Source organism: Dermochelys coriacea, chromosome 2, assembly GCF_009764565.3.
Source record: "Dermochelys coriacea isolate rDerCor1 chromosome 2, rDerCor1.pri.v4, whole genome shotgun sequence".
Taxonomy (NCBI): domain Eukaryota; kingdom Metazoa; phylum Chordata; order Testudines; family Dermochelyidae; genus Dermochelys; species Dermochelys coriacea.
Window position 1 is genome coordinate 109633999 of NC_050069.1, and position 14184 is coordinate 109648182.

Consider the following 14184-nt stretch of genomic DNA (forward strand, 5'->3'; position numbering starts at 1 on the left):
AGTTGTTTTGTGTTGATTCCCTATACAGTGCTTCCTTTCCTCTAGGTGTGCCATGACCAACAGCCATGTCAAGGCACATCAGAGCAATAATGGTCACAAAACTCAAATGGAATCAGATGTTTCTGATGGTAACAACTGAAAGGCAAGACGGTGGATGTCCCATTTGTCGACATCTTTCTGGTAACAGGTTGTCCAAATTTTTGAAGACAATATTTCGAAAGCAGCTGCACCAAGACCATGTTGAGGAAGACTATTACTTCTGTGCTGTATAAAATTATACTTGTGAATATGCAAGCAAAAGTTGCATAGGATAATTTTCCTACAGTATCACACTGCAAATTCATGTCTAATAATTTGCTTTCCACTATCACCACAAAGATCTCTTTTAGTATTACTACCTTTCAGGTTTTCCCACCCCATAAGAATGTGTGTTCTGGGTTATCTTTCCACATATTTTTCTGTATTGAACTCTTTAATGAATATTTTGCCCATTATTATTATCGTTTTTAGATTTCGCTATATTATTTCTTCTGCTGTAGGGGTTGGTTTGGGATAAGTCCCAATTTAGTAAAATCTGTGAATTTCATTAGCATGTTACTTATACTCTCTTCAAAATCAATAAGATATTTATACATAATCAAAATTAACTGTGTGGCTCACTAGACACCTTCAAAGTCAATATTTCTCTGTCATTTTATTACCTTTGGTTACCGTCTTGCCTGTTTTTAATGCATGTCTGGTGACAAGACTGTTTTTAGTAAGGTTTCATTGTTTCTGTAATGAAAATCTGTCATACTTGAACAAAATGCAACCACTTTTCACTCTGAAAACTCAGGCAGTAATCCCAAACAACTCGGTTATCAGGAGGTAGTAAGTCTTTTTTTTTTCTCTCCATGTTTTCTGATTAAGTGCTAACAATTGTTACAGCAAAGTCTTAAACCATAACATTAAACAGCAATATACTGCATATTTTAATATATTTGTATTCATCAGTGTTGCAAAACAAAAGCAACAGCAAACCAAATTTTTTCCTCATTAACTTAGGATGCAAGACATATCTGTAAGTGGATTATGTAAGCGTTCATTTATTGAAATGTCAATTACTGAATTAAGGGCTGTACGTGTCCTCTTCTTTCTAAGCAAGCCTTTCAATAAACAAGCAAGTCTCTCAATTGTAATATTTTGTTACCTTTTTTACTGCCTCCAAACTCTGTATGTTCCTAGAAACTGAACAACTCTTTCTAAAACTCAAAATATTTGCCTGCTGTTTTTGGTTTCAGATGGTAAGAGAGAATGAACTTGGATACAGCTGATAGTTAAGTGAAGAAAAAGTAGCAGCTTTTCAGACCTTAAGATTTTCTTTTCCATCAAGCAGTATTCAAGTGTGCCATTAGCACAAGACCATTCAAGTGTTCCTCTTTCAGTCTTCTTCTTTCAAGCCTTACAACATACCACAAGTGCACAAACAGCCTTATGTAACCTGCTTCAGTGCGGAGCATGAAAAACAAACAAATAAATAAAATGAACCAATCCAGTGTCTTGTTTCTGAGGTTACAATGAGCATGTTTTCCACAAATATTTGGTCATATTCAACATATGATAAATTAAATTAAATCTGAAATCTCTTTTCAGGCATCAGTACAAGGCACTGTGCAAGCCAGTCGACAATAACCCAAGTGTCTCATTTTCCAGAACACTTCAAAGCACCTGCTTTCCTGCATTAGGAAACTTGAACTAAGGCTTGTAATGTCGGCCTGACAAATTGTGATAGCCTTCTGATATAGTACAGTGCTTGTTCTTGGAATTAATGGAAGCCAGGGAAAGCGATTTTTGTTATTTTCAAAAGTCATCAATCCAAATCCAAATTATCTGAGAAATCTGAAGCAAGAGAAAGTCTCTCAAAAGAAACTGCCTTTTTAAAATTCTGCCTCAGAAATGCAATCTGCACAACTACATGGAAGTGGTGCTGTATATGCACACTAACAGACAAACAAACAAACAACATTGAAAAATCAATTCTCTTGTCAGAAAAAATATTAAATGTGACAGGATTATTGGCTAGTGTTTTATAGCGATTCTGAAAGGGGGCTTTTCTAACATTTAAAATAACGTCAGGGCTAGTCTACAATGACAATGCTAAAGTGCTGCCGCAGCAACGCTTTAACATGCCTTGTGTGGTCACTGTGCATCCCTGAGAGAGAGCTCTCCCAGCGCTCTAAAAAAACAACATCTCAATGAGGGGCATAGCTCCCAGCGCTGGGGCACCGTCTACACTGGCACTTTACAGCTCTGCAACTTGCTGCACTCAGGGGGGTGTTTTTTTTAAACCCCCCCCCCCCAAGGGAGAAAGTTGCAGTGCTGTACATTGTCAGTGTAGATAAGCCCTAAGCATCTGATTTGGGGTACTCAAACTATGACTATAATTTCTTTTACAAGACAGCTCCGAGCATTGATATGTAAAACAGAGGACTCTTTAAGACTAGTAAGCTGTGAAACTCCTAATATTGTCTGTAATTAACAATGAGGGAGAAGACATAGAACCTTGGGGAATCAAGGAATGCTAGAACTGTAGCACTGCATGGATTACTGAAAGATGCAAGCCTCACTTGTTAGCTATATATAATGCTGCAACTCTATGTTCCTATTTTTCACAAGCTTGTTTCAAAAATTAAGTCTGGTGTTAATATTTTTAATTATGCCAGATGTAACATTTTCCCTCCTCAAATAAAAAGATAGATCATAGAAACAATCTTGATACTTTGGGTATCAGTTTGTAAGGAAACTATATGGAGGTTACGTTCTCAGTAAGATGCTTGTGAAAATGTTTTCTTAGATTAAGTTATTCTTTTAGTATTTAGCCATTTTCTCATGCAATCAAAGTTATACTAAAGAGTAGACAAATCAAAATTACAGATTTTTGAACCACACATTTTAAAAAGCAGTATGATAGTATTAGTATCATAGCATGATAGTGTGGCTCCTTGCAGCCTCAGTGGTGAGCCAGTATTTGGGGCCTTGCTGGGTTGTTTCTGTTAGGAGGAGAAACTGACGATGGAGTTGGTTGTTTCTTTGGTGCAACCCTGTTTATTTATAAAGTAGTACACAAATCCTGTTTCCCTGAACACAGTAGAACCAAACAACAGGAGGCAGTTTACTTGGCTTCCTCTCTCTTGACTTGCTCTTAGAGCCATACTCAGTACAATTTCTCTCACTGTCTGCAGGCTTTCTGCTTCTCACTGATGCACAGACACATATCATTACCACCAATCAATGCCCCAGCCCCTGTGTGTGCAATCAGTCCCAGGAGAAACCCACAGGGCCACATGGCTTAGCTTCTATTCAGGCCTTGCCATGATGGGCCCTGCTTTGAGTGGTCGCTTCTATTGTTTCAGCTATTACAAAACAAAAAGGGTTTTAACTGGTCCCTCCATTTAGTTCAAATGAAGGGTGCTTAGTACATCCATGGACTTCTACTAGTTCTGTGTTAATAATAGCCATTTACACCTTCCAGAATAGCAATACACATCATTTTATTATAACTATTGTTATCACTATTACATGAGGCATTAAGTGTTTGCAGGATCCCAGCCATAGGAACTGATCCGGAGTCCACTGACATCAAGGGAAGTTTTCTCATGGATTTCAAGAGGTTCCGTATAAGACCCATAGATAGCTAAACAAACTAATGAGAAAGGATCATGTGAGTTAAAATGGCTTAATTATATACTATCTAACTGGTCAACCATTTGGGGTATTATTAGAGACATGAGTAGGTGAGATAGATTAGATAGATACCCTCTGCTACAGCATATGTGTGTGTAAGAGGAGGTTACTTACGCATAACAGGAGGTTCTTAAAGATATGTGGCCCCTATCTGTATTCCACTGAGGGGTTTATGCATATACTCCATGTGCCTGGAGACAAGAGAATTTGAAAGTAGTGTCCTTTAGTCCATGCATCATGGTTTTGTCCAAGGTGATAAAGGGTGGGCAGACCGACCACACCTCCAGTTCCTTCTCCACTGCAAATCCAACAGATCTGCAGCAGAGGGGGAAGGAGGGCGAGAAGTAGAATACCAATGAAGATCACACATCTCAAAGAATCTTCAGTTAGAGGTAAGTAACTTCCTCTTCTTCTTCTTCTTCGAGTGATGGTCCCTATTATATTCCAGTGAGGGTGAATAACAAGCTTTACCTAAATTGGAGGAGAGTGCAAGGATGCAGATGGGAGAGATTAGCGGTGGAGAGACGTGCCCAAAGAGGCATCCGTTGCCGAGTCATGCATTAAAGTACAACGTGTAGCGAAGGTGTGTACTTAACTCCACATGGCCACTCTACAAATATCCTGAAGTGGTACGTCACGGAGTGAGGCCATGGTCGAAGGCTGGGCTCTCGTTGAATGTATCAGCACCCTATGGGTGGTGGGAGGCTGGATAATGCACCCAGAAATCAACTTAAGAGATATGTTGTGTGGAGACTGCCTCTCCTTTAAACCATTCAGCTATTGCGACAAACAGTCTGGAGGAATCTCCTGATCAGTTTGTCCTCTGCAGGCAGAAGGCCAAGGCCTGATGATCATAGAGAGAATGGAGTCGTTGCTCCTCTTCCGAGGCCTGTGGCTTCGGGAAGAAAGCAGGTAAGTGAATAGATTGATTAACATGAAACTGGGAGATGACCTTTGGCAAAAATTTGGGATGCAGGCTCATGAATACTTTATCTTTATAGAAAGCCATGAAAGGAAGGTCTGACAATGGCCCTGAGTTCACCAACCCTGCTCGCCAATAAGAGAGAAACAAGGAAAGCAACCTTCATGGAAAGGAGTGACATAGAACATGATGCCAGCAGTGTGAAGGAAGGTTTGATTAGTACAGATAGAACCAGGTTGAGATCCCGTTGGGGAGCAATGGGTTGTAAAGGTGGGAAGGTTCTGATGAGGCTCTTCCAATACCTAGCAGCCAATGAATAGGTAAAGATGGAGTATCCTTCCACCAGGAGGCGAAAGGCACTAATTGCCAGGAGGTGGACCTTGAGAGAGCTGAGGGCAAGACCCGATGCCTTTAAAGACAGGAGGTAATCCAGGAGGAGGGGAATCCCCACTGCTTCTAGGGAAAGTCCATTGTGTTTTGCCCAAGCATTTCCACTTGGCTTGGAAATAGTGCCTAATGGAGTCCTTTCTGCTGCTGGAGAGGATGTTCTGCATGTCTGATAACTATGCCCATTCTAGAGAAGATGCCCATCCAAATACAAGGCTCTGAGGTGAAGCACCTGTGGATTGGGATGGATGATGTTGCTGTTGTGTTGTGTGAGGAGATTGAGGAGAGTAGGAATAGGGATTGGGGGACAGAGACATACAAAGGAGGTTGGAAAACCAAAACTGTCTGGACTAGTAGGGGGTGATCAGGATGACTGTCGCTTTGTCTCATCTGATCTTGTGATGTACTCGTGGTAGAAGCGGGAGAGGAGGAAAGGTGTAATTGAGTTGGTCTGACCAGGGGAGGATAAGAGCATCACCCCTGAGAGTGATGTCCCAGGTGCTGCATTTTCTGTTGAATGGGGAGGCAAAGACATCTCTGGTCAGAGTTCCCCATTTGCTGAAGGTGTCCTGTAGCATGGTGTCATGGAGTTCCCACTTATGGTCTATCACGAATTATCTGCTGACCAAATCTGCAATAACATTGTGTGTCTCTGGAAGAGAAGTGCCAAATAAAATAATCTGGTAGGGGATGCACCAGTTCCAAAGCTTTTGGGCACAGTCTTTGCATGCCTGTTGATGTAGCACACCAGTAATGGTATTGTCTGACATGATGAGAATATGATGGGAACAGATGAGTGGGAGAAAGGCTAGGCATGCCTTCCTTACTGCTTGGAGCTCCAGAATGTTAATTGCATTCTGGACTCCCAAGGAGTCCATGTTCCCTCTGGCATGTGTTTGGCCATGTGCACTCCCCATCGTAGGAGGGAGGTGTTGGTGATAATAGTCTTTTTCGGGGAGGAGGGTAGGAAAGGAATCTCTATGCAGATCTGACCAGGGTCCCTCCACCAGTGGAGGAATGAGATTACCTTGGGGGGAACTGTTAGCTTGAGGTCCATGGTGTGATGACTGGGCGAGTAAACTGTCTGGAGCCACATTTCGAAGCAGCCAGGGTGAAGTCGAGCAAAGGTAGTGATGTATGTGTGCACAAGGCCATGTGACCCCGGAGGGATAGGCAAGTCCTGGCCATGATCAAAGGCCATGAGTTATGAGTTTTTGCAGATTCTGGAACCTGTCTTGTGGTAGGTAGGCTCATGTCATGATGGAGCTGATAGTGGCCCCTGTAAAGTCTAGGCATTGTGTGGGGTTTAAAGATGATTTTTTTGGCATTGATACCGACTCTGAAGAAAGAAAGGAGGCTGAGCAACATAGAGGTTGAAACTTGGACCTCATGTCTGGACTGTGCCGCCAGGATCTAGGTGTCAAGATATGGGAACACGAGGACGCCATAATGCCTGATGTGGGCTGCCACAATGGAGAAAACCTTGGTGAAAACTCTGAGAGGAGTGACAACTCCAAAGGGAAGAACTCTGTATTGGAAATGTTGCGAGCAAACTGTGAACCTCAAGAAATGTCTGTGGGCTGGATGAATATCTACGTGAAAATAGGAGTCCTGCATATCAAGAGCTGTAAACCACATGCCTTTTTCTAATGAGGGGATAATCACTGCTAGTGTGACCATATGAAACTTGGGCTTACCCTGCAACAACAAAAAAGGACACTGACTATGCCAGGTTCTGTTGTGCTGAACCTGAACACACTGTGTGTGTACTGGGCTCTGAAGAACATATAAAGCTCGCCAAATTTAAGTAGTTTTGACCCATCAAACTATTATCACAACTGCATTAATATCTTTTAACAACAAGGTTACTGGTTTTAAAGGACAAGTATGATTTGGGAGAAAAACATTAGAAAAGCTAAGCATTCTCTATAGACAGGAAAGGCAAAGATTTCTCTCAGTACAACACTGAATCACTAAAATGCAGAGTGTAAAGGCTTCAGTGGCATTTTTTTGTGTCAATACATGATTTTAAAATCAATAAAATATAAGTGAGAATGATGTAGCTGAAGAACAAAGAAAAATCCCTAATATTTAAGTTTAATTTATTTAAAGCTTTGCTTACTGTGATAGCCTTCTGAGAAACACATCTCATGTTTATGAAGGTCTCAGGAGAATATCTATCTATATCTATTTATTTCCATATATCTTATTGCAGAAATAGTAGTGCTGTAAAAAGATAATGCACCTAAAACAAAAAGATGACATAACAGTCAGTGTTCAGCCACCAAGAATGCTGGATTTAAAATCTTTAAGACCCATGCCCTATATAAACACAGGCACAAAGGGAAGTATTTCAGAAATAGGAATAAATTGCCCAGAAATGGATCTCTGTATTTCTCCACAGAGGACTATAAAAACACTTTAAAAAGTGTCTAAATGGGCCATCTTGATTATCACTCCAAAAGTTTTTTTTCCTCCTGCTGATAATAGCTCATCTTAACTAATTAGCCTCTCACAGTTTGTATGATAACTTCCAACTTATCTGTATGTACATATCTATATATCTTACTATATGTTCCATTCTATGCATCCGATGAAGTGGGCTGTAGACCACGAAAGCTTATGCTCTAATAAATTTGTTAGTCTCTAAGGTGCCACAAGTACTCCGGTTCTTTTTGCGGATACAGACTAACACGGCTGCTACTCTGAAACTTTAAAAAGAGAGTTTGATGAAATCTGTTTCTAGAAAAGCTATGTAAAATTGTAAATTTTAGAAGAAGGTTAAGCACATGTAAATAATAGGATCATTCACAGTTGCCTTTTAATAAGCAAAGTATTTGGGGAGTCCTCCACATAAAATTATTTGATTTTTTTTACAAAATGAATGCATTTTAGGAATTATTTTTTTCACTTGAAAACTGGGAGCACTTCACAAGCATCTGATTTCAGGTTTTTGATAGATTTCTCGTGTCTTCAGGACGGCTGCTACAACCTGGCTCTTGGTGGTAAAGTAGTTACAAGAGCCACATGGCTGCAGACACTGTAAGCATGAAAGTGCCACTGAATAAAATAGAGCAGGAGCAAGTCCCAGATAACAGTTCTTGAGATCCACCACTATCTGGATTCAGTTAAACAATAAGAGGGAGCAAAATTAATCAAATTGTTCACTATGAATAGTAACAGCTTAAAGAGGGAAAGAATACAAACCCCTTCCTTTGCTAAAGTAAGAGGCAGGACTCTCCCTCCTCTCCTTCTCCCTAGCATGGGGGATCTCCCGTCTTTCTACATTCCACCTTGTTATCCGAGGAGAATGAGAGCAGAGATGGCAATTGTTTGGGAAAGATGACATGTCCCAACTGCAAATTCTCTTATTATTTTTTCTAAATGAGAACTGACTCCTCTCATCGGCAAAATATAAGCACCCCAATTCAACTGCCTCTCCCCTCTAGGGAGAAAGATAGTTAATATACAAACAGACTTTGAAATGCCTGAAAATCTTTTACAGTGCAGGAAATTGCATGAATATATACACATTTTGAGAGGGAAAATCTCCTGGACAACTGTTTTAACTTTTTTCTTCATTATTGATACAGATTCTCCATACTGATCAGGCCTAAAAAACAGCACACATAAGACTAGGCATGCAGGATCAGAAAGAGGGACCACTTACTGCACACAGACATCTCCTGTTATGTGGCTGGCTAAGGGCCTGCTTGCGGACATGAACTTTTTTCAGATAAATTTCCATACAAAATTCATACAATTTGTATTAATGTGATTAAAATTAAAAACTAGGAATTTTATCAGTTGTAAATATTAGAATGAGGGGTTAAATTGAAAACTAAGTTCATGCAGCCAGAAGAACACTTGCAGCTGGTTCTCTAGGTTCACTGCCAATGGGGAGAGAATTGCACTGGGGAAAACCGTCATACGCAGAATTTTTAAAAAATAGGAAAGGACGAGTCTCTCCTTATATTTACATTTCTTCTCTTGTTCCTTTTACTTTTTCAGACACACACAGGCATACATGGAGCAAGAATGAAAGTGCCCAAAGAATAAACCTTGTTAGCTTTAAAAATCACTCATCAAGCAATTCTATTACTTTTAATAATTTATTAAAGGTCCTAAAACAAAGATCAAAAGGAAATATATCTAAGCATTTATATTCAGTTCCACATCGCTTCATGACTAATTTGTAAAGGAGTGTATAAGTCTTCACAACTGAAGCCAAAATCATTTGAGGATACTTTGATATAATGCCACAAAGGATATGAACAGGAAGGCAGCAGGAGTTACAAATGGCCAAGCTCCATTAAGAGTGCTAATAAAAGAATAATGGAATTTCCTTGCGCGATGAATTAAAAAAAGTGTTTAGCACAGGAGAATTTAGACAAGAAGAAGAGTATCAAAGCTTTTGGCTCTTCAGTTGCTTCTCTTTATTAGATCTTAACTGATCTATTATTACATTTACTTTACACTGCTCCAGCTTCAAAATGCAATATTCCCTTCAGAAATCCTGTCACTAATTTCTTTTACTCATAACATTTGTCAGTTGCCACCAGCCCTTAACATCTACACTATCAGACTATACAAATGATAGAAGTCTCTCTACAAAAAAGACATTTTAAAGTGAAGAATGTAACTTGAAAATAATTTTAACAATTATATATCTACTGTTAATGCTTTTGAAAATTTGTCAATGCTCGAGATAATTGGTTGGTATGGAAATATCATAGTAACAAACTGCATGAAGTTATTCAGGAAAGAGTTCTCTATTCCCAGCACACATTTATTTGCTCCACACAAGAGCATAACTTACTAGTAAGAATGACAAGACAGATAGATGTCTCACTAGTATTTTTTAAAAATTCCAATATTTTCCAAATTGCACAAATACTTAGCGCTTCACAAAACAGCAACACCACAAAAGTAGATCACATATTGCTGACAAATAGTTACAAATTAGCTGTGCTTGCTTAAACTCATGAATTATTGGGTGTATTTTCTTCCTCAGAATGCCCAGCAGGATTTCTGTTAACAAAGCAACCTCTCCAATCATACCTCCAGAATCAACAGGTAATCCATTAGGGTCACATATTTCAAGGATTAATGGGCATAACAAACTAACCAGTGTATTCAAGAGCAACAAGCTTTAAAAAATGTATCAAATACCACATGTGTTGATTTTATAAGATTCATTATCAATCCATAAATTATATTTCTGGAAGGTCAGTGAGAGCTGTATGTTTCACAAAATATCAAATCCAGAAACAGAGTTTCAGGCTTCGGCATGAACAAATGTATCACTATACATTTAACATATTACAATTAAAAAAAAGTTAAGATACCTTAGAGACACTTCAAAAGCTTCATCATTCTCTTTCACCTTTATATTGATCATACAAGATAGTTATCTTAAATGTTTGAAATTGTTCTAAACAAAACATACTGCTAGTGTATTTTTTTCTTACCTTATGATCATAAGGATTGTATGAATGAAACAGTTGGGATAGATCCTTTGTTCTTTGCTTTTTCTGCATAATAATAATAAAATAAATAAATGTATTAGAGAAATTAAAGGGCAAAAGAAAGGAACATCAGATTTTAAAATGCTTTATACAAGTATAGACATGTACGATCTGCAGACTTGTTAATGGAACTGCAGGTGCGAAGTATAGATTATGCATGGTAAGGATATTTAATATCACAAGAAAGAACTAACATATTATTAAATAATCATTTTAAAGGTGTTACCTTAATAAAATAAGGCACATGTATATACATCTGTAATATCATTGGAATCTGTGAATATCTGAGATGCATTTTAAGTTATTTAGAAGAAATCATCTATGTTTTGGAACATACAGTACTGAAAATATGGAAAGATTTACTTATAATTCAAGCATTTATTCATAGCCTAGTTTTACAGTAGAATAGGTTTAATGGCAGTTTAAAGTTGCCTCATTTATTATTTTTATTATTCTTTTGGTGTTAACACCGCTGTAACCTTGATTGTGGACAATTAACAGATGCTATGATATTTAATGCCCCTAACAAAATCTTCTGTAACTGAAAATATGGTGCAGAGAGAGACGAGAAGAAAACAGTCACTGTGGGCTGAATCCAACTTCGACTGAAATCAATGAAAGACTTTCCACTAAGTTTAATGGAAGTTAATCAGACCATCTGTAGGGAAAATTAAATACAACCTTTCAGCTGCATCTAACTTGATAAAATAGTGCTGATTGCAGCTGCCTTTATATTTAATATAAAAATGTGCCTCACAGAGGCTACAAATCCCATTAGGCAAAGTTCCATTTTGACTAAAGGAGCAAACTTGCTGCTTAGAAAAAGATGGATGTTGTGTGCTCTAAACTTAAGTAAACCCCGGGCATCTACATGCTATGTTCTTGAACTCTTAGGCTGTATTTTGGCCTGTACGCTGCACTTGAGTCAGACAAGTTCACCATCTAATTAGATGGATCTATTGATGTTTATACCACTTTGGACTCTAAACAGGTGGCTGCATGACTGCAATGTTTATTTTAAGCAGCCGGAATGTAGTAGGCAATTTAGGTTATCTTTGATGATGCAACAGGAAAATCACTAATTATTTCCCATCTAGGCACCACTTTTATTTTCATTTAAAAGTGCAAATACAATGGCTTCATATTGCATGTGATAATTCTAGTTGCCAGGCTAATACAATCTTATGAAGGTACCTGCAGCTAGGATAATTAGGGTCACTAAAGTTATCAGACGAATAATTCTTTTTCTGTGAGGTCAGTAATTCTGTTTTAGTTACCAGCACTAAAGAGTCAAGTGAATAATAATCTCTCCCTCTTTAAACAAGCAGGGTAAATAATGGTTTTCAGTATAAAAGAGGGGCATATGTATAGTTGATACTGATTAGCATAAGTAATACCTAATAAGAAGAGTTGTTCCTCTGAGACTGCTAATGAGCTAACTGGTTTTTCTATCACTAAGATTAGTGATCTCTAAGATAAATTTTTCTAGTTGTAGTTTCTTCTTCTAGCTGCACAGCAATACAGTACGTCTTTGCCAAAGAAAAGATCTCCTTAGCATGGGATCTTTAGCATCAGGTATACCAAAGTTTTTTTTTCAAAATTATTAAATAAAAACATTGGCTATCTTAGGTATTTCAACTCATCAGCTCCACCAGTCTGGATTACCAGGCATTCCAAATGTCTTCCCTGTCAGTTATTCAGAGAAATATCATGATAAATTGGAAAACTATAGGTACATTATAATTTACTAAGCTCCTTAGTAAAATATTAATATATAAGGATGCAAAAAGTAAACACACAAAAAAAAGATTAGTCAAACTTGGAAACTTCTATCAGATTTCATAGAAATATCTGGAGAAGATATAATTCTTATTTGCCCTTATTCGTGATAGCTCGTCCCTCCTCTCTTCTTAGCCCGTTTTTTCTAATGCTCATGATGTTCTTTTTATTATATTATTGTAATTGCTTTAAGAAAACCAATAACATTATATGACAGAAAAACCAGCTGCAGCCCTTTGACTCCTGGCAAACTGCCATGTGTCCCTAGGTTAGGCAAAGCATGGATGCCCTCTCTTATACCCTGTACGCATGAAATCTAGCACTCTTTCATTAAAGGATATACGTTTCTTTCCTCATTCACATTATTTTTTCCTCTATGGAAAACAAAATGATTATTACAAAGAGGGTGGAGGGAGCTGCACAGTCACTAAAGGAGAGAGGCAAGAGAGGATGGCACACAGAGGTCTGGGGGTTAGAGGATGGAGGAATGAAACAAGATCCTGGTGTGTGAAATATGCTTGGCCTACAGAAGTATGGTGTGTGCTACCCTGTAGTGATAGCTCTTGGTTCACTGACAAAAAACTTAATTCATGCAGTTACGGTTGTTCAATGGTATCTCATGCCCTTCCAGAACATCAAGTTCAGCAAAACTCAAACGTCTTAAAAACAAGGAATAAAGAGTTAAGGTACGCCTACCAAACTATGTCCCTGGACCACTGTCCCCTCCACTCCAGACGGGGAAATAAATAACTTAATTCTGCATTTTTGGTTTTTCAGAGGTTTACATTTGTGTCACCGTAACTCTTTGTTTCCTGATTTTTAAAGTTTACGTTTAGCCATTCTTCACATTCTAGAAAGTCACCGGGCAACCTTAACTCTGCATTATCAAAGTTTTGGGGCATTTAATTTCCTTGTTTTTTTAAAAAAAATTTTCTCCACAGGCCTATTTATTAAAGCTCAGCTGTCCCACTCCACTATCTCTGACACCTGGGCAATGATTACCCTGGCCACAGAATGAATTGGCTGCATGTTAGTCCCTTTGATGACTAATGCATCATCTCCTTGTCTCCAGTCTCTTCGCCTGTCCAGCACAAGCCTGGTTCTCCCTTCCCACCTGTCCTTTCCATGGAGAGGCAGGCATCAGAATGAGATCCACAGGCTGAGGATCTGGGGAGAGAATGTAGGAACAATGCAGGGATGAGCACTGAGTCAGTGAGGGCATTTTCTGAAGGGAGGGAACAGATATAGGGGAGACATAAAAGGACAAATGTTCCAGTGGTTCCGGACTGGAACTTGAGATACTTGGTGTCACAGGTTTCAATTGGTCCACTGAGCCACTGGAGGGTGGTGGGGAGCTACTGCTTCACTGGCAGGCCTTGGTCACACCTTTCTGTCACTAGGGAATTAGCGGACGGAGGTGCGCCGGCCAGAGTCAGTGGCGTTGTCGGGATTCTGCTACCCAAGGAGGGTTGGCCGGGTAGGGGAATGCAGGCCCACCCAACTTCACTGCGTTCCAGCCCAGGGCCCTGACAGTGGCGGGAGGAAAGGGTCCCGCCACTGGGTCAGCGGGGAACCATCTGCAACACGCTGACCAAATACACCCATCACATTGTGCAGTTCTCCCCCTGGCTACTTCCTACCCGGTCTTTCAAGCCCTGCCTCTCCAGCTCATCTGGGTATTCAGCTGTTGGCAGCTCCAACTCCTGCTCCCTCTCTGTGTCAGGCTCACGCTGGCCCAGGTTACAGTCTGGCCCCTCCAGTTCCTCCAGGTACTCAGCGGCTGGCAGTCCTGGTAGCCCCAGTCCTTCCTCCAGGTCAGGTTTCTCCTGGCCCAGGGCCTCCCCT

General features: G+C 39.5%; 1 protein-coding gene across 1 annotated transcript in view; it reads right to left on the bottom strand.

Moving 5' to 3' along the window:
- Window positions 1-14184, bottom strand: part of CDKAL1 (CDK5 regulatory subunit associated protein 1 like 1) — a 618432-nt gene that overhangs the window by 141910 nt on the left and 462338 nt on the right. The window contains 1 exon segment of the mRNA XM_043508315.1: window positions 10504-10566. Coding sequence (XP_043364250.1) covers window positions 10504-10566 — 63 coding nt within the window.